The sequence below is a fragment of the Neoarius graeffei genome, chromosome 18 (assembly GCF_027579695.1).
Source record: "Neoarius graeffei isolate fNeoGra1 chromosome 18, fNeoGra1.pri, whole genome shotgun sequence".
NCBI lineage: Eukaryota > Metazoa > Chordata > Actinopteri > Siluriformes > Ariidae > Neoarius > Neoarius graeffei.
Genome location: NC_083586.1, coordinates 65,273,775 through 65,295,071, shown reverse-complemented (window position 1 = coordinate 65,295,071; position 21,297 = coordinate 65,273,775). Strand labels below are relative to the sequence as shown.

The following is a 21,297-nucleotide window of genomic DNA, read 5'->3' as shown; positions in this document are numbered from 1 at the left end:
GGACCGGACAGCCCTTAGCAAAGAGCCCCGAACCCCATACTCCCGAAGCACCCCCCACAGAATACCATGGGGGACACGGTCGAATGCCTTCTCCAGATCCACAAAGCACATGTGGACTGGTTGGGCAAACTCCCATGAACCCTCGAGCACCCTATGAAGGGTATAGAGCTGGTCCAGTGTTCCGCGACCAGGACGAAAACCGCATTGTTCCTCCTGGATCCGAGGTTCGACTATTGGTCGAATTCTCCTCTCCAGTACCCTGGAGTAAACTTTCCCTGGGAGGCTGAGAAGTGTGATTCCCCTATAATTGGAGCACACTCTCCGGTCCCCTTTCTTAAAAAGAGGGACCACCACCCCAGTCTGCCACTCCAGAGGCACTGTCCCCGACCGCCACGCGATGTTGCAGAGGCGTGTCAACCAAGACAGCCCCACAACATCCAGAGACTTGAGATACTCAGGGCGGATCTCATCCACCCCCGGTGCCTTGCCACCGAGGAGCTTGCACCAAGGTAGCGCATGGTAGAATTAAAGGGAATACCAGGGGGAAGTGGAATATTTTTGGCTTCAAAATTGATAGGGAGTAGAACTGACTTTGACCAATTTATTTTATAGCCAGCTAATTCCTTGAATTCCTCAAACAAGGATAGTACATGAGAGACTGAACTTTCTATATCAGAGAGAAAGAGCAGAATATCATCTGCATAAAGATGGACAGATTTCACAAAGCACTTCATACTTCTCTAACCACAGGGTTCAAGTTGCTCTCATACTTCTCTCATTATTAATGGCTTATTCATAATATAGAAACATTCTTTATGGTAAAATTTATAGAAATTTGTATAACTCGAGTGGCAGGTTGTCCAGTCCCACATGTCCCTTCTTCTTCTGCACTCCTCCACTACACACTCCACATGTTTCCTGTGACATGACCATTATCACTTTTATGTGGTTTAAACATTGATGTTTCTGTATCACACATTTATGTCCTGTATGGAGAATCCAGGTATAGCGAAGTACGTGATGATCAGTACAGGCGCAGTGTTGTTCGCTGTTGGTGTGATTATAGCAATCTACTGCAAAAGAAAGCATCAAGGTAAAACCCACTTTCAATGTCTGTCTCTGGTTAATTTATGATGTTTTAATCTCATGATGGGCTGCTTTACTGTCATTGACATGTCCTTGTACCCAGTGTTAAAGACACCAGTTATTCACCTGTGGATCTTTGGTTAGCAATTTTATACATAGTGAAGCCTGGAGGTGATACTGGAGTCACTGCATGAAACTGCATGAAACTATATACAATCAGAAGAAAAATTGCAAGGAATTGTACGATGGAGTGAAGTTCCAGCTGATTGCTGATTTCTTTCTAGTCCAGCTCAGGCGAGAAAGAAATCAGCCCGAGCTTCACGCCATCATACAATTCAATGTATTTTTCTTATGATTGTGTGGTGCTGTTCATGCCGTTCCACAATCATCCAAAATCTTGGGTGTATGGGGTGTCCAGGAAGAGGTAGTACCTTTAGCAGGAGGGATCGCCATGTTCTTGTCAGGACAGCTTGTCTGTTACTGGTCCTCACCTGACACTCAGCTCTCACTTGTGGCTCCACGTAGCTGTCGCATGCAACAGCGGCCACACCCTGGGCACTGGCCTTGGCGGGCTTGCTAAACCAGGTGAGGGTAGCCGATGGGTTCCAAACCCTCGGTGAATTAGAAAATGGGCGGTGTCAGCCCCACTGCATGTGGAGACTGACTCCCGGTGGAATGAACGGAAGAGATCTCCTGTAGATCCAACGGTTGTGAAGGCGGTGGCAGCAAGCGTTGTGGAACACCTAGAGCATGGACGTGGCACCCAAAGAAGTCCTGGTCATCTACTGTAGTTAAGGAGGCCCCCAGTTGTAACATTCCCTTGTGCCACTGGACCCTGGCTTCTGCAGCCGAGAGGGTGGGGTTGTTCCTGTGCAACAGCTTCCCCACCAAAATCCAACTCACGCACAGGTTATGTGCAGATCCCCCTTCCTTTCCCCAATTCCTTCCTGTCTCAGAAAGTCCTGCGGCAATGGGAGCGGGGTGAAGCGACAGGTAGTGGTTACTACTGGCAGTCGTAGCCTCAAACCTGCACGTAGGCAGCCTGGGACAGATGGTCGTCCTTCATTGTACCTGGGGCAGCAGTGGAGTTCGGCAGCATCCCTGGTGACTGAGCAGCCCTTTTTAGGACAGCACTGCTCACCCTAGCAAGGGAGGGGCCTAGAAAAGGGGGCCCAAACATTGCCTGCCCTATTTCACTAACTGGCCAGCATGCCGCAGCTGGCAGTTAACCCTCTTAGCGGTCAAAAAGAAAAAACAAAGAAAATTATCTTTGGCACTTGGAACGTGCCAAGACAGATGCTAGACAGAGAGAACACAGCAAGGCCTCACAGAAGAACTGCCCTGGTAGCTAGAGAATTGGCACAATACAGGATCGACATCACCGCGCTCAGTGAAACCCGCTTTGCTGAATAAGGAGCAATCTGCGAACCAGATGGGGGCTACACCTTCTTCTGGAAAGGAAAGGCAGAAGCTGAAGACAGACAACATGGAGTTGGATTCACTATCCGCAACACCTTGCTACGCCAACTCCCTGATCGCCCCACTGGCATCAATGAACAGCTGATGAAAATCCACTTCCCTGTCAGTCGCTCAAGGCACATTACCATCATTAGTGCCTATGCCCCCACGCTCACATGCAGTGACGAGGACAAGGAACATTTCTACGAAGCCTTGGACTCCCTCTTGAAGTCAACTCCTGCAAGCGACAAGCTAGTACAACCCCGATTCCAAAAAAGTTGGGACAAAGTACAAATTGTAAATAAAAATGGAATGCAATGATGTGGAAGTTTCAAAATTCCATATTTTATTTAGAATAGAAGATAGATGACATATCAAATGTTTAAACTGAGAAAATGTATCATTTAAAGAGAAAAATTAGGTGATTTTAAATTTCATGACAACAGCACATCTCAAAGTTGGGACAAGGCCATGTTTACCACTGTGAGACATCCCCTTTTCTCTTTACAACAGTCTGTAAATGTCTGGGGACTGAGGAGACAAGTTGCTCAAGTTCAGGGATAGGAATGTTAACCCATTCTTGTCTAATGTAGGATTCTAGTCGCTCAACTGTCTTAGGTCTTTTTTGTCGTATCTTCCATTTTATGATGCGCCAAATGTTTTCTATGGGTGAAAGATCTGGACTGCAGGCTGGCCAGTTCAGTACCTGGACCCTTCTTCTACGCAGTCATGATGCTGTAATTGATGCAGTATGTGGTTTGGCATTGTCATGTTGGAAAATGCAAGGTCTTCCCCGAAAGAGACGTCATCTGCATGGGAGCATATGTTGCTCTAGAACCTGGATATACCTTTCAGCACTGATGGTGTCTTTCCAGATGTGTAAGCTGCCCATGCCACATGCACTAATGCAACCCCATACCATCAGAGATGCAGGCTTCTGAACTGATCGCTGATAACAACTTGGGTCGTCCTTCTCCTCTTTAGTCCCAATGACACGGCGTCCCTGATTTCCACAAAGAACTTCAAATTTTGATTCGTCTGACCACAGAACAGTTTTCCACTTTGCCACAGTCCATTTTAAATGAGCCTTGGCCCAGAGAAGACGTCTGCGCTTCTGGATCATGTTTAGATATGGCTTCTTCTTTGAACTATAGAGTTTTAGCTGGCAACGGCGGATGGCACGGTGAATTGTGTTCACAGATAATGTTCTCTGGAAATATTCCTGAGCCCATTTTGTGATTTCCAAAACAGAAGCATGCCTGTATGTGATGCAGTGCCATCTAAGGGCCCGAAGATCATGGGCACCCAGTATGGTTTTCCGGCCTTGACCCTTACACACAGAGATTCTTCCAGATTCTCTGAATCTTTTGATGATTTTATGCACTATAGATGATATGTTCAAACTCTTTGCAATTTTACACTGTCGAACTCCTTTCTGGTATTGCTCCACTATTTGTCGGCGCAGAATTAGGGGGCTTGGTGATCCTCTTCCCATCTTTACTTCTGAGAGCCACTGCCCTGTAATGGAAATTTCTAATAAACACTTCAGAACGCTTAACAGTTGTCTTTTCAGTCATTTATTATAGTAGATCATATAAAAGATATATAAAATAGGAAAGGAAAGAGAAGAATAGAAGAAGACACCACTTCTGATGATGCCGAGAGTACGCGCACTCTGAGTTGTGTTTTAGGAATGTTATCTATTATACTCTGAAAGCATTCGCTCACTGCTTGTGTCTTCACGTGATTGGCTCAAGATTTTCTATGAAGCTTTGTTAGAGCGTGCACCTGGCGTGCGGGCGGATGCGTAGTTATGAGAACTCAGGCACCCTGCTTATCACCACCAAGGCCAGGAATGGTGGTTACATCATGAGAAGATGCAAGCTAGGATGAACTCAAGCACCCTGCTCATTACCACCAAGGCCACAGAAAAGCGATTACAACATAGGAAAAAACATCTTTCTCAGTCTAGGCCACTTGAGCTCAACACACAGAAACACAGAGAATAATAATGTTCATCCATTAAAAATTCCCTCACATTCCCCCCTTTTTATCCTATAGGATAAATTACTAAAAGGAAAGAAAAGAACTATACACAGTTTCAGTGATAAGAGTTCTCAGAGAGATTCGACTTAACACGCCATTGAATGTACAGGGATAATGCTAAGGCTGTTTTTATAAGACATAGACATCTTAAATGAATGCTAGCAAGCCATATACATAGATCAGGAATAATAGAACAGGAAACAATCATAATGAAAGTGTTTTAAGTCAGGACTAATTTCATGTCAACTGTGCTGATGTCATGGAATGGTGGGTTATAGTCTTCGTGTGGGTTTGGAGGCCAGTCAGGTAAGTCGTCTGAGTCTGTTTTCACCATCTGGTAACCAATATTTGTCAGCTGCCTCTGAAACACAGACATACAACATTGACCGAGAACAGGGAGCAAACAAAGCATCACAATCACTAAGACCAGGACCGGTATGGTGGAAAGAATCAGAGTCTTCCATCCACTGAACCAATGCCACCAGCTGTCTTTGTCTCCTCCATGTTCGTCTGCTCATAATTGTTCAGCAACCTTGCGCATCTTGTTCAGTGCCTCAGTGATGTTACCGAGTTAACCCTTGCCCTTCTTGACGTGTATTGGTGCTCAGAGGGCGGGCACGCCCTATCAGCCCTCGTCCCACCTCACCGGGACTTGGAGGAAACTCAAAACCCTAAGACTTATCTATCAGCTAGACACTGAAATACTCTTCCCTATTGAGGGTGCGTGCGTGATTGATGTGATACTCGCACTGTTCCATGCAGTGATGCCTTTCTTCCTCACGAGCTTTAGTCAGCGTCTGGTCACTTAGGCCTTCCTTTTCCTCCTGCTCAGCCGGTTCAGGAACCCTCCTGCAGCGGCTAGCGTGGATCCACGTCATTCTGCCTGTGACTTTCACTGCCGTTGGGGTCGTGAGCAGGACCTGGAATGGGCTATTCCACTGTGGCTTGTTCCACTTGGTTTGTTGGAAGTCCTTTACCACGATCCAATCCCCTGGTTGTAGATCGTGCAGAGGTCCCTCAGTGGGTTTGGGAAGTGCTTCTTTTACCTGTTTGTGGATAGATTTCAAAGCAGAGGACAACGTTGCACAGTAATTCAACATTGCATCATCACACAGTGTGGTGTCCGGCAGTGTTCCTTGAGCTAGCCCTATCCCCGTGTTGGGTACTCGTCCAAACAGAATTTCGAATGGGCTTAACCCATGTTTAGGCCTAGTTTGCATCCTCATTTGTGTGAGTGCTACAGGGAGGACCTTTGTCCATCCTAGCCCTGTTTCTGCACAAGCTTTGCTTAGTTTATTTTTAAGTGACCCATTTTCCCTCTCTAAGTGTCAGTTCAATGAAGTCCATTTGGAGGTGATCAAATGGTTTGTCTGGTATTGGGTGTGCTGCTTGAGTTAGTCTGATACCTTGACCTGCATTATGTTGTGCACATATCAAGCATTGCTTGCAAAATTTCGCAGCATAATTTGAAAACCCCTCTGTGAACCATCTCTTTGTTACTTCTGCTACCATCCCCCCTTTTGACACATGGGTGAGCCCATGTGCCAACTTTGCATAGAAAGGGAACATGTATTTTGGTAGACAGGGACGGCCCGAGGGACAAACCCAGACCGAGTTTGCAAGGATACAGCCTGCCTGTTTCCAGACTCGTCTGTCGTCCTGGGTGGCAGTGCTCTGAAGGTCCGCTAGCTGTAAACAAGGGGTAGAAACCTGAGGAAAGGCAAGGTTAGAGGGTGAACTGGAAGCCGAGGCTGCACACTTAGCTGCCGCGTCCGCCCTGGCATTCTCTTGAGACACAAGATCAGTATTGGTAGTATGGGCAGCACACTTACACACAGCAATAGCTCTAGGGAGTAGAACAGCATCCAACAACTCAGAGACCAGTTTATGATGTGCAATGGGAGATCCTGTGCTAGTGAGAAAATTTCTATGTTTCCAAATGGTGCCAAAATCGTGCACAACGCCAAATGCATACCTACTGTCCGTAAAAATATTGACGGATTGCCCTGCCGCCAATTTGCATGCCTCAATAAGGGCACAGAGCTCTGCGGCCTGTGCTGACAGGTTTGAGGGCAGACACAACGCCTTGAGGACCTCGTGATCTGAGACTATGGCAAAACCTACTTTGTTCTTTCCCGTCTCTGGGTCTCTGGAGGCGGAACCATCCACATAGAGGATCATGTCTGGATTTTCCAAAGGGTCGCTCTTTAAGTCTGCCCTGGGGGAACAAAAATCGTTAGTGAGAGCAACACAGTCATGTGGCTCTCCATCGTCCTCTGTAGGGAGAAGAGAGGCAGGATTCAGAACAGTACAACGTTTCACAATGATGTTAGGCATATCAAGTATGACTGTGTTATACTTCAACCATCTCTGTGCTGACAAATGTGACATCTTTTTCTCCAACAGAAGCAGGGAGACAGCATGTGGGACCAAAAGGGTGAGGTTAGAATACCCCACAATATTTCTGGAGGCAGTTACCGCCTTTTCAGCTGCAGCAACTGCACGCAGGCAAACAGGAAGTCCAGCCGCCACTGGATCCAGCCTGCTGGAGAAGTAAGCTACAGGTCTCAATCTATCCCCGTGTTTCTGCAAAAGAACAGAGGTCATAAAACCCTTCTTTTCATCTACAGTTTGAACAAATGGTTTATTGGGGTCAGGCAGTCCCAGAGTGGGTGTGGTCTGCAGAGCACTCTTTAGGGACGTCAGGCGTGTGCGGGACAGCCGCAGCATTGACTGCTTGCAGATCTTGGACAAACCTCCACTCATCGGGCTGGGACGGTTTTCTTGCCTTCTTAACTGGAAAAATAGGAGTGCGCACTGGAGAGTCCTGGCAAGGGACAATTACATCTGCCTTCAGCAACGAATCAAAGACTGGTCTTATACCTGTGATTGCTTCTGGTTTGAGTGGGTACTGGGTCTGTTTAGGACTGAAATCCGATTTGGGGGTGATCACCACTGGTTCAGCATTCTTTATTAGGCCTACATCATGTTTACCCTTCGCCCAAATGGAATTTGGAACTCCCGCCAATGTGGGGTGCACCTCTGCTGGAGTTATGCCTGTGGAAACAGAGACAAACAGGCCACTATGGCCGGGGTCCCCAGGACCCCCAGGCTAATATTACGCTGCGCTTAACATACACAAACATAGCATGACTTTGTTTGTAGACCCCAAGCCTTTGACAAAACAACACACTAGGGTCCTCTGTTTGGGACCATTCATTGCCATCGACTGTGCACTTCTTGACCCACTTCCCCACGTCTTTCCAATAGGTGGCTCGTGGCCTTGCTAATGAGACATGGGGAATAGAATTAATGATGTCTAAGAAATCATGTTGGCAGCAGTCAACCTCAAAGTCGTCTGTTCTGAGGCTGCTTATAACATGTTTGAGAACACTGCGATGAGCATTGATGCAGCTGTTTGGACAACGAGTAAAATGGACCTGCACAGCGCAATAATGTTTAGACCAATACATAGTTTGAGGGTCAATCTTTCACGTGCATGGGGGTCTGCAAACCAAGTCTCTTCAAACTCTACATCTTGACCTTGGTGAACATGTGCTGTACAATGCAAATCTTCCTCTTTCATATAATCTGTGTCAACTGATGAGGTGTTCAAGTATGCGAGCTGTACAAGGTGTTTTGGAGTTTGTGTGAACTGATCTGAGCAGAGCTGCCAGACATACACATACAGGGGGCTTCCAAACCCATACTGCATACCGCACATTTCACTTACTTCAATAGTTAGTCCATCTGGAGTGGATGTGAGATTTACTTCTAATTTGCACATTAAATCATGTGCTAACAAATTTACTGGACATGTATGTGAGATGAGGAATGAGTGGGACGTAACTATTCCTCCCTTGCTTTTACACGGGAGGTTGACTGAGAAAGTTTCGGTTACAGGTCGTCCTGAGATGCCCATCGTCTGAATAGAATTTGAGCTGAGCGGTGGGTCTACTGGAAGTACCCCATGTTGTATCACTGAGTGTGCTGCTCCAGAATCTACTAAAAAGGCTAACACATGCCCACACACAGTGAGGGGCATACAAGGGAGTTTAGAAAAGGGAGTAGTTGTGTATTTTAACAAACTTAATGCAACTTCAGGTGTATTTATTTGGACTGGTGTATCAGGCATTTCTGTGTAATCTTGCTGTTGCATGCAGGTGCTGCTACTAATGTGTTTAACATTATGTGAATGCTCCTGTCTATGTGTATGTGTATCATCAGGTGTGTGTGTGTGTTACCTCCCCTGTTCTCTGTGTGGGGCCCGTTCCCGGAGTCCGCCCATCAGTCTGCTTTGCTGTACTCCTCACGGGGCTTCTGCCTGTTACTGTGGAGACAATTTCGAGCAATGTGTCCCTTTTGATTGCAGTTGTAGCAGGTTGCACCTTTTATCCAGGACGAGTCACTCCAGGTTGTCCTGTCTCTGCCCCTACCTCGACCTCTTCCTCCTCTTGTTCCTTTTTCTCCAGGCTGAACAGTCTGGAAAAGAGTGAGAGTGGCGGCGTGTAGATCTTGGTCTCTTTGTGTCTACTTTGTCTTCTCCTTCTCTTTCAGCAGCTTTTCTGCATGCACAGTGTACTGCTCGATCTTGGTGAGACTGGTGGTTTCCCACAGGAGATAGAGCTGCTTTACTAACTTGGCCACTGCTGGATCCATACCGCTCATGAAACTGTTCCGCAGGTGCGCTTCCCAGACCTCAGGAGTGCCTTCCACCCCAGCCAGGGTCGCGGGTCTGGTCAGGCCACTGTGTTTCTCATGCACAGCAGTGAGACGGGTGAGAAATGCTGACACCCCTTCTCCATCTTCTTGCTTACACATACTGATCTTAGTCATGTCTATGTTCAAAGGAAAAGCACTATCCAGACGAGCACAGAGAGCAGTGATGGTATCTCTATACTCACTATTGCCAACCGCGCTCCAGTCTGGTGTAGTCATTCGCTGGTCAGCTTCCAGCCAATCTTTGGAAACTTTGCTCCAATCCTTTACCCATCTTGATCATGAGTAGGCGGCGAAGTTCATGGGTGGTCGGTCGGAATTCTCTGCAAAATATCAACAGCTCATTACCAAATGTCTTTCCTCCTACCTCTCTCACATTGGGAAGAGAAGCCATGCTTTCCTTCATGTCCGCTGTCGTCCAGGGTCTGTGGACTAAAAGCACGCCGTCAGCTCCAGCCACTTCCATCATTGGAAGATGAAGGACTTCAGACTTTAGATTATGGCCTTGTAGACCCACTGGTGAGCATGTGGTCAGGTCCAGGAGGGTGTCTTTTCCATCACCATATGTAAGACCGGATCTCGTGTGTGATGGAGAAGCGCTGAGAGGTGCTGATGCTGGAGGCAGCTGGTAGGCTGGGAGAGATTCCAGAGGCTCAGGTTTTTTCCTTCGTCTCAACTTCTCCCCTTCTCTGTGGGTGAGGCGCTTGTGGGAATGATGCTCCGCCTTGCTGAGGAGGCAGTGTGTGTCGGGGTGGTGGGGCAGACTCCAGGTCAGGGTCCATCTGAAATTTCAAACACTAAGAAGAGGGTGAGAGCCCTGCCTGTTGTTTCTCTCTTTTGTACTCTCTCTTAAGTGTTTCTTCTTTCCATGCAGAAAATGCCCTCCAGTCCCCTAAGAACTGAACATTATCTGCAGACTCTTCTTTTTCCTTCTGTTTCAACTTTTCTTCTAACTGTCCTATCTGCCTGGGACTAAAAAAAAACTGCCCTTCTCAGGGAATCCTAAGTCCTTTACCCATATGTCAAACTGTGCCAAGCAATCCTCGCCATACGAGGTTTTCATAAACTGGATGTTTGGGCTGTCATAGGAACACCCACTTCTTACTATAGCACATGTAGCTTCAGGCTTACTTGCTTTTTCTTTTCTTTCCCTAACTTACTGTTTCTGTTCCTCATTGTACACTGTTATATCAATAGGTTATGACAACAATGGCTGAGTTTTTTAATCAGGATCACAAAAAGAACAGGTTGGACTATGTCTAAAAATGCGACACAATAATCTTTTAGGTGTGTTCTTATTAGTAAACAATTTATCTGACATTTGCCTTAAACCAAAGTACAGTAGGTATCATTTAACACAACAACCTCAAAGACAACTCGCGCATGTGTACAAAAGCTGTTTCTCTGTTTCAGAATTTGGAGGAGGACAGTACTCTGTTAATTCATCAATATTTTGCGTGCACACCGGTGTGTCTTTGCGACTTCGTGATCGAACCTCTCTATCCCGTGCCTCCGATGGGCCAGTTGTTCACACAGAACAAAGGGAGCAAGATTAAATTCTTTCCCAGTTACGAATTGCTGAACGTGAGTCCATCGAGACACGCACCCGTACTTCCTTCGCTCAAGTAGGTGAGCCGTTACCCAGTCGTCACTTGGGCGGATAATTCTCTTACACAACCCAATAAACTACTCGCAGTTTATTGTCTCAAAATTGTGTTTTATCCGTTTTCTGCAAACATATTGATGATACCACAGCTTAGCAGTCCTCCTGGGCTCGGACAAACTTCTGTCCGTCTCTTATATCATTTTTAAATACTAGGACAAATCTCTGTCCATTTCTTGTATCATTCTTTAAATACTGTTTCCACTAATTTCTTTACACAAGAATGCAAAGTTATCACTTACTGGTTCGGTGAGCCCTGATGGCCTGGTCTCTCGTCTGAGTTCTCAGCTCTGCACCGTAGCCTTGGGAGTGTTCCGTCGTCCGAGGATCAGATGCATAGGGCCCACCCAGGGACGACAAATTGTAATGGAAATTTCTAATAAACACTTCAGAACGCTTAACAGTTGTCTTTTCAGTCATTTATTATAGTAGATCATATAAAAGATATATAAAATAGGAAAGGAAAGAGAAGAATAGAAGAAGACACCACTTCTGATGATGCCGAGAGGACGCGCACTCTGAGTTGTGTTTTAGGAATGTTATCTATTATACTCTGAAAGCATTCGCTCACTGCTTGTGTCTTCACGTGATTGGCTCAAGATTTTCTATGAAGCTTTGTTAGAGCGTGCACCTGGCGTGCGGGCAGATGCGTAGTTATGAGAACTCAGGCACCCTGCTTATCACCACCAAGGCCAGGAATGGTGGTTACATCATGAGAAGATGCAAGCTAGGATGAACTCAAGCACCCTGCTCATTACCACCAAGGCCACAGAAAAGCGATTACAACATAGGAAAAAAACATCTTTCTCAGTCTAGGCCACTTGAGCTCAACACACAGAAACACAGAGAATAATAATGTTCATCCATTAAAAATTCCCTCACAGCCACTCCAAGATGCTCTTTTTATACCCAGTCATGTTAATGACCTATTGCCAATTGACCTAATGAGTTGCAATTTGGTCCTCCAGCTGTTCCTTTTTTGTACCTTTAACTTTTCCAGCCTCTTATTGCCCCTGTCCCAACTTTTTTGAGATGTGTTGCTATCATGAAATTTCAAATGAGCCAATATTTGGCATGAAATTTCAAAATGTCTCACTTTCGACATTTGATATGTTGTCTATGTTCTATTGTGAATACAATATCAGTTTTTGAGATTTGTAAATTATTGCATTCCGTTTTTATTTACAATTTGTACTTTGTCCCAACTTTTTTGGAATCAGGGTTGTAGTCCTAGGGGACTTCAATGCAAGAGTTGGGACAGATCACCAGAGCTGGGAAGGAGTTTTAGGCCCCCAGGGAGTCGGCAAGATGAACAGCAAGATGAACAGCAACGGGCTGCTGCTTCTGACTATGTGTGCTGAGAATGGTCTCACCATCACCAACACCCTCTTTAGACTGGCCAACAAGTATAAGACCACATGGATGCATCCAAGGTCCAAACAATGGCATCTCATAGACTATGTCATTGTCCGGTGGCAGGATACATGGGACGTGATGATCACAAGAGCCATGCGAGGAGCGGAGTGTTGGACTGACCATAGGCTGGTGAGGGTGATCCTCAACCTTCACATAGCCACGGTTCATCGCAAGAAGCCCAAAACTGCTCACCCAAAATTCAACCTCACAAAGCTATTGAACCCTTCCACAAGAGAGAAATTTCAATCCCACCTAGACGATGCTCTGACTGCTCAAGGACCATTGACTGGCGACCCAACAGAACAATGGAACCAGTTCAAGCACACGGTGACAGAGTCAGCCAAAGCCACTCTAGGCCTGCAGAGGTGTGTCCATCAGGACTGGTTTGATGAGAACAATGCTGAAATCAACAAACTCTTAGAGGAGAAGCACAATGCCTACATCATCTGGCAGAATGACCCATCTTCCATCTCCAAGAAAGAAAGCTTCAAGCATCTTCAAAGCAAAGCCCAGAGAGAACTGCGTGCAATGCAAGACAGCTGGTGGGACAGAAAAGCTGAAAAGGTTCAACTCTACGCCGACCTGAATTACTCCAAGGAGTTTTACAGTGAGCTCAAGGCTGTGTATGGACCACAGAGACCCAGCACAACCCCACTACTGTCGGCAGATGGTCAGACCCTGCTGAAAGATAAGGACAGCCTCACACAACGCTGGAGGGAACATTTCTCCACCCTCCTCAACAGACCGTCCACAGTTGACCCTACAGCTTTGAACATAATCCCAGAGAAGCCAGCGCTTGAGGAACTTGACCTGCCACCCACCCTCGAAGAAGTCACCGCCGCAGTGAAGCAGATGAACTCGGGTAAGGCGCCAGGCATGGACGGCATCCCAGTCGAGATATACAAGGCAGCCGGCCCATTGGCCCTGGACACACTCCACAAGATACTTTGCAGCATTTGGGAAGAAGAATCCATGCCACAGGACTTTTGAGATGCCATTGTTGTCTCTCTATTCAAGAACAAGGGCAGCAAATCTGACTGTGGCAATTACCGTGGCATCTCCCTCCTCTCTATCGCTGGGACGATACTCGCCAGGGTCATCCTGAACCGCCTTGTCAGCGCCGTCTCAGAACTATCACTGCCAGAGTCCCAGTGTGGCTTCAGACGAGGCCGCAGCACCATCGACATGATCTTCTCGGTGAGACACGTCCAGGAAAAGTGCATCGAGCAGCGGATGGACCTTTATGCAGTCTTCATAGACCTTACGAAGGTGTTTGATATGGTGAACAGAGAAGCGCTGTGGGTCATCCTCGCCAAGCTTGGCTGCCCGAGGAAATTCACTACCATTATCCGCCTCTTCCACAACGACATGGTTGGCACTGTATTTGCTGGGGGTGACACTTCTGCTCCCTTTGAGATTTCAAATGGTGTCAAACAGGGCTGTGTCCTGACCCCGGTCCTGTTTAACCTGTTCTTCACATGCGTGCTGAACCATGCCCTCAGAGATCTTGACAGAGGCATCTACATCAAGTACAGTTTAGACGGCTCTCTGTTTGACCTGCACCAGCTGAACGCTAAGACCCGAACAATGGTGAGACTTATGACAGATGCATTGTTTGCCAATGACTGTGCACTGATGGCACACACAGAAGCGGACCTCCAGTTCATCGTCAGCAAATTTGCGGAAGCCTCCCAACTCTTCGGCCTGACAATCAGCCTAGGAAAAACAGAAGTCCTTTTCCAACCATCCCCAGGCCCTGCTGTGCACCCTCCCCCCACCATCTCTATTGGAGGCACTGCACTGAAGAACGTTGAAAACTTCAAATACCTCGGGAGCATCATATCCAGCGATGGCTCCCTCGACAAGGAAATCTCTGCCAGGATCAGCAAAGCCAGTCAGGCTCTTGGTCACCTTCGATCTCATGTGATGAGTCACAAAAGCATCAGGCTCGAGACAAAAATCAAAGTGTACAAAGCTGTTGTGCTCACAAGTCTCCTCTACGGCTGTGAGACCTGGACGCTGTACAGGAAACAAATCAAACAGCTTGAACATTTTCACATGAGATCCCTACAGTCGATCATGGGCATCAAGTGGCAAGACTGAGTGATGAACCTCGAAGTCCTGGACACAGCAGACCTAGTTAGCATAGAAGCTATGGTCTTGAAGGCTCAACTCCGCTGGACTGGTCACGTCATCCGCATGGAGCCTTACAGACTGCCTCGCCACCTACTCTATGGAGAGCTGAGGCAGGGCCACAGACCCAGGGGCCGACCAAGAAAACGGTACAAAGACTGCATCAAAGACAGCCTGAAACATGTCGGCATTCCTGCAAAAGACCTTGAGGCTTGTGCACTAGACAGACCAGCATGGCGTAGTCAAATCCGGCAGGCCCAGGACAACTTTGAAAGCAGTCGCCATGACCACATCACCCAAGCAAGAGAAAGAAGAAAGGCCTCAACATCCTTCCTTCCTGCAGCAGCCACGTTCCAATGCCCTTACTGCCCACGAGTGTGTGCTTCCAGAATTGGTCTCTTCAGCCACACCCGTGCCCACGAAAGGAGGCCCACTGCACATTGACATTGTCAGATCAACAGTCTACTAAAGTGTGGTGCTGTTCATGCCGTTCCACAATCATCCACAATCTTCTGCTTTAAAAGAGAGAATTGTTAACAGCAAATAATCTAATCTGGATGCCAAAAATAAAACCTTTTACTATATTTTGAGAACCATGGGCTGGGCTTAGCTCTGCTCAAACATTTACAAATAACAGCCTCCATTGCTTTTATATAAACTGATGATGATGTTCATCCTTTGGGGTTGAAGATGACAATGACTTCAAATTGGTGGGTGGTGGTTGTGGGTCCAGAAATGAGTGAGAGGCCAGTCCAGGCTTTGAAGGTACATCCACATGTTGGGCATGCATGGGTAGATGCTGTAGTGGGGGTGGTGATAGAACCACCACCACGTTCCATGAGCTGGCCCTTGTCCGCTAGACATGTTTCCCTGAGGGCCACTATTTCTACATTGTAGCAAGCTAGCTCCCTGGTGACTAGTGCAGTTCTTCTCTCCAGCCTGTCTGCTTTGATGTTATCCAGTAGAGTCCACATGTTCCACATGCTAATGATGAGTACCTTCACCAGCTTATCAATTTTCTGACTTCTTGTATTTTGACTGCTGAGTGGGATCCCCACCAGCCACGGTGTGCTGGCCAGGGTGAGGTGAAGCAGGCTATGTTTTGGGGCTCTTTTCTAGCCCGTTCTGCCATGGAGGTGAGCTTTGTTCCAGCAGAGAGAGACCCTATGCCCTGGGCCACCTGTGAACACCTGCACTTTCCTGACTACAGCTTCCAGTGTGTCCACACCCGCTGCTTCACCACTTGCTCATCGCCACAGGACCTGAGTTTGAATTTGAAGTCATGACTTGCGTGTCAATTAGATTCGAGTGAGGGAGATTTGCGCAACTGTCAGCCTCACTCTCTCATCCCAACCTAACTGGGTCCAGGGGCAAGACAGAATCTGCAAGGTCAGGATGCAGTGGATGGCCAACAGTGTTGTATGTGTTATACTGTTCCCTGATCACTCTCCACAGATGCTTTGCTGGGTCTGTCTTCCCGCCCATTGAACCACCAGGTGGTGGTCTCCTCCACGCAGTCTGCTGAGTCCAGTCTTTGGTCATAACCTTGACCAGGGGAATGAGGGGTTGCTCGTGCTTGCTCAAGGCACCAGCCCAAACTCGCAGAGGGAAGGAGACACCTTACTACTCCATTGCATGGCAGTCAAGGACAGCACATGCCCACTGCCCTAATACAGATTATACCTTTTATAAACTAATGAAACAATGACACACACACACTGGGCACAGAACTGACTTCCATCAAATGAAGAAGTATTACTGTAATTTCAACATTTAAAGGTTCACCCAGTACAGCTGTACACACCTGTAAATTAAAGCTGATGGTCTTTCTGATAATGTCAGGGCTTCATTTCAAACCCAATATGCTGAAGTACGCAATCAAACATATGAAACTCATCACTGTCCCAAAACTCCATTTGCATTGTATATTTACTTTACATTAAATCAAACATTGATGACCTTCTCATCTCTCTTCAGGCTCTGAAACAGTGACACAATCTCCCAGAGAGGTACAGGCCAATGATCTGATTCAGGTATTACTTTCACAAACACTTTACTTACAAACAATGCCGGGGTGGCCCTATTTAGCCGGGACCATCCCCGGCCCAAACCATCAATGGTGGCCTGCTTGGAGCATGGGGAAAATAATTTTCACTAATTTTGGTCACTGATCTTATTCTTGCATTAATCATCAATTCAACTGCACTCTGCATTTTCACATGGCAGCCCAGACGCCGACAGCATCGCAGCAGATTAAATAGGCGCTACCAAATAAGGAAATTCTCCCCTCCCCTCTATTGCAGTTGGTTTGGTCCAAGACTCCTCCTCTGTATTGCGGGGCACTTAAACAACATTGGCGCGAAACAGCGCGCGTCATTGATGGAGGGCAGAAAGAGGCCAGGTGGAACCGAAAGGGCGAAGCTTAAAAAAAGGAAGGAGGTGGCAGCAAAATGTGCCAAATTGACAGATATGTTCTCAAGACCAGCTGGTAGGTTACGAAAGATATGGAGTATGATAACCCTGTTTGTCAATTTTATCAGTCTATGCTAGGCCTATAATGTGTCGATAGTTTGCAATGTCAATTCAGCTTTTTGATGTCATGTGAAATCTCGCAATTTACACGGTATAGATGTGGTGTATGTCTTAATTCTAAGAAGAACCGGACATTGCTTTACATCCCAGTTATTAACAATTTTAGATGAACAGGTCCCAAATGTGCTGTTGCGCGTTATTTCCTCATCCAGCCTATTTCATCTCGCTGTCACACTGTGCATTTCCACAGGCGTGCGCACATTGTGGTTATGAACACATAGGCCTAGAAGTCATATTTGATGTTAAATAATTGTTGTTAAATATATAACTTAGAAGAGGTGTATGCGTATGCCAATATTCTAAACAGAATCGAACACTTGCTTTAGCCTACATTTCATTTAACCATTTTTGAGTTGCCTAATGCGCCCTCACGCTTTATCTGCTGGTTGCTGAGTACCCAGCATTGTTGATTTGCCATTATTTTCGAGGCGTATGTGGCATGTAATGCACAAGCATTGGTTCAAATGCACGCGAGAACCTATATTGTTAAAGTGAAGTGAAGTGAAGTTTACCTGAATTTAAACCAAATAAAAAGCATTGTGAAAGAACAGTTATTTGTTTTATCTTTTTTAATGTACTCAAATTCCTCCTCCATTTCAAAGTGGCCTGAATGTGAATTAAACTCCCGGACTGAAAACAGGGCCCACTCCGGCCCTGCTTACAAACAGTGTAATGATTTGATTTTCCTTTTCAGACAAATGGAGATCATGAAAATGACCAAAATGTACTTCCTCTCCAAGCAAGAGAAAATGCCAAACCTGAATCTGTCTATCAGAGGCTCGATCCAACTACCAGGCAATCAGACTCAGTCGACCAAGATCTGACCTTCACTCATAAGCAATCAGACTCAGTCGACCAGGATCTGACCTTCACTCATAAGCAATCAGACTCAGTTGACCAGGATCTGACCTTCACTCATAAGCAATCAGACTCAGTCTACCAGGATCTGACCTTCACTCGTAAGCAATCAGACTCAGTCGACCAGGATCTGACCTTCACTCATAAGCAATCAGACTCAGTCGACCAGGATCTGACCTTCACTCATAAGCAATCAGACTCAGTCTACCAGGATCTGACCTTCACTCGTAAGCAATCAGACTCAGTCTACCAGGATCTGACCTTCACTCGTAAGCAATCAGACTCAGTCTACCAGGATCTGACCTTCACTCGTAAGCAATCAGACTCAGTCTACCAGGATCTGACCTTCACTCGTAAGCAATCAGACTCAGCCTACCAGGTTATGTTCTGATACGACTGTTCACCATCCAAGTGAAAGGAACTTGATCCAAAGAAAACTGTCATAATGTTTATATTTTCCCCAACAGATATTTGTCTGGGGCGGCATGGTGGTGTAGTGGTTAGTGCTGTCGCCTCACAGCAAGAAGGTCCGGGTTTGAGCCCCGTGGCCGTCAAGGGCCTTTCTGTGCAGAGTTTTCATGTTCTCCCTGTGTCCACGTGGGTTTTCTCTGGGTGCTCCGGTTTCCCCCACAGTCCAAAGACATGCAGGTTAGGTTAACTAGTGACTCTAAATTGACCGTAGGTGTGAATGTGAGTGTGAATGGTTGTCTGTGTCTATGTGTCAGCCCTGTGATGACCTGGCGACTTGTCCAGGGTGTACCCTGTCTTTCGCCCATAGTCAGCTGGGATAGGCTCCAGCTTGCCTGCGACCCTGTAGAACAGGATAAAGCGGCTAGAGATAATGAGAATGAGATGAGATATTTGTCTGGCCTGTGGAATACTCATTTACTGTTTTTTTTTTTTTCTGTTTCTGAATGAAATTTTGTTACTTTAACTGTCTGTTTCTTCAACTGGATATCATTTCTGATAAATCTACCAGCATCTGATGCCAAGTCTGCAAGTAAGGATGCTGTACATAAAATCATTTTTTTATTTGAAACCTTATCATTTGTGTTTTGGTAAAAAAAAAAAAAAAAAAAATATATATATATATATATATATATATATATATATATATATATATATATATATTTTTTTTTTTTCTTTTATCATGACATTTATTTTTAGAGTTAGCTTTTGAATAAAAAGTACTTTGAACATCATCAGGGTATTTTACACAACTGAAATACAAACATACAAACAACAACAACAAAAACAAAACCAAAAAAACACAAATACACAATTGTAAACCCCCCCCCCCAAAAAAAAAGTGAGACCTAAATTTGTTATATTTAACTCTAATGTCATTTTAAATAAAAAGAAATATGATTATAAATTGTGCTGGCATGGTGGTGTAGTGGTTCACACTGTCGCCTCACAGCAAGAAGGTCCGGGTTTGAGCCCAGTGGACGGTGAGGGCCTTTCTGTGTGGAGTTTGCATGTTCTCCCCATGTCCGCGTGGGTTTCCTCTGGGTGCTCCGGTTTCCTCCACAGTCCAAAGACATACAGGTTAGGATAATTGGTGACTCTAAATTGACCATAGGTGTGAATGGTTGTGCGTCAGTCCTGTGATGACCTGGTGACTTGTCCAGGGTGAACCCCGCCTCTCACCCATAGTCAGCTGGGATAGGCTCCAGCTCGCTTGCAACCCTGTAGAACAGGATAAATGGCTACAGATAATGGATGGATGATTATAAATTCATTGTGCATTCATTACATATTTGAAGAGTGAATTTTATCATGAAAGAATTGAAATCTTTATGAAAAACTTAACAATGAAATTATTGCATCCACAGTTGTGGGAGGTGTTCAGCTTTAAGGCCTCCTTGACCGGAGCTGTCACTGTCAATGTTCTCTCAGCCTGATCAACAGGGAGCACAAGCAAATTACAGGGGCTCAAACCAATCGGGTTCCTCGTGCACTTTCGGGTTTAAATTGCACAAGTTATTTGACCAATGTTCAACCCTTCTTTTGTCAATTCAAACCAAGTGAGTCAACACAGGTTAATCCCTGGTCATGGTCATTCAGATGCGTGAGAACAGGCGTGTGCTTTATTTCAGCTGCAGTGTTTTCACCCAGAACACATTCACATGCATTGTAAGAGCCTTTTCTTACAAAGCCCCACAGTTATGGAACAGCCTTCCAAGTAATGTTCGGGAATCAGACACAGTCTCAGCGTTTAAGTCTCAGCTGAAAACATATCTGTTTAGCCAAGCCTTGTGTTAATGGTGTTTATGAGGTAAAGGTGTAGATCTGGAGGATCCTCAGACAGAGTGTTTTGGTAAACTGGGATGTATGGATGCTGTCAGTCCCCCACTTGCTTGCTCACTCGAGTTTGTTGACGATGTAGTGGCTGCTGCTTTATGTCCCGGGGCTCCCTCATGCTTGTGTTACCTTCTGGCTCTCCCCTTTTAGTTATGCTGTCATAGTTAGTTTTGCCGGAGTCCCTGCTTGTACTCAGTGCAATATGTATACTGTTCCTATTTATTCAGGTGACATTGGGCATACCTTTCTCCCCCCCCCCCCCCCCCAAATCTGTCCCTCTGAGTTACATGTCATTCCTGGGATCGAGATGCTGAACCTCTTCTGCTTCTCAGACCTGCCTGATCCATCCTGGTGCCCTGTGTCTGGTTGGAGTCTCATCACATCGCTCCTGTGGAGGACAGCCCCATGTGGACAGTTGAAAGTCACACCTGGAGGACGCTCTGGACTCTTACAGTAATGATTTTATGGCTGAGGACTACAGTTGACTTGGACTGCAGCTATCATGAACAGTTTTGCACTCAAGTTTCCATCAATGAAGAGTTTATAACATCAACGAAACTGACTTCATGTTAAAACTGTTAATGTTATAGTAATGCTTTCTGTTGTTGCCCAAATGAGGATGGGTTCCCTTTAGAGTCTGGTTCCTCTCGAGGTTTCTTCCTCATGTCATTTGAGGGAATTTTCCTTGCCACCATCGTCACAGGCTTGCTCATTGGGGATAGATTAGGGATAAAATTAGCTCATGTTTTAAGTTGTTCTAATTCTGTAAAGCTGCTTTGCGACAATGTTTATTGTTAAAAGTGCTATATAAATAAACTTGACTTGACTTGAATTGACATGCGTCTTTGTACTTGTACTGTACTTGTTACATACTGAGGGCTTGAACATGTTTTTAAGCAACAAATTGAGGATATTTTTAGGAAATTAGGACATTTTGTCTGGTCCTCATTTCTCCAAAGGGCTGTTTGAGGGTCAAGACTTGTTTTTTGGGTTCAGGTTAGAATGAGGATTAGGTTAGACTG

At 45.9% G+C, this 21,297-nt stretch overlaps 1 protein-coding gene across 1 annotated transcript; it reads left to right on the top strand.

The window, feature by feature from the left end:
• Positions 1–714: 714 nt before the first annotated feature.
• On the top strand, positions 715–18,955 carry LOC132866471 (uncharacterized). Its single transcript, XM_060899261.1, has 3 exons — positions 715–1,093; positions 16,499–16,554; positions 17,808–18,955. The coding sequence occupies exons 1-3, from the start codon at positions 961–963 to the stop codon at positions 18,360–18,362; spliced, it is 744 nt and encodes a 247-aa protein (XP_060755244.1). The 5' UTR covers positions 715–960; the 3' UTR covers positions 18,363–18,955.
• The last annotated feature ends 2,342 nt before the right edge of the window (positions 18,956–21,297 follow it).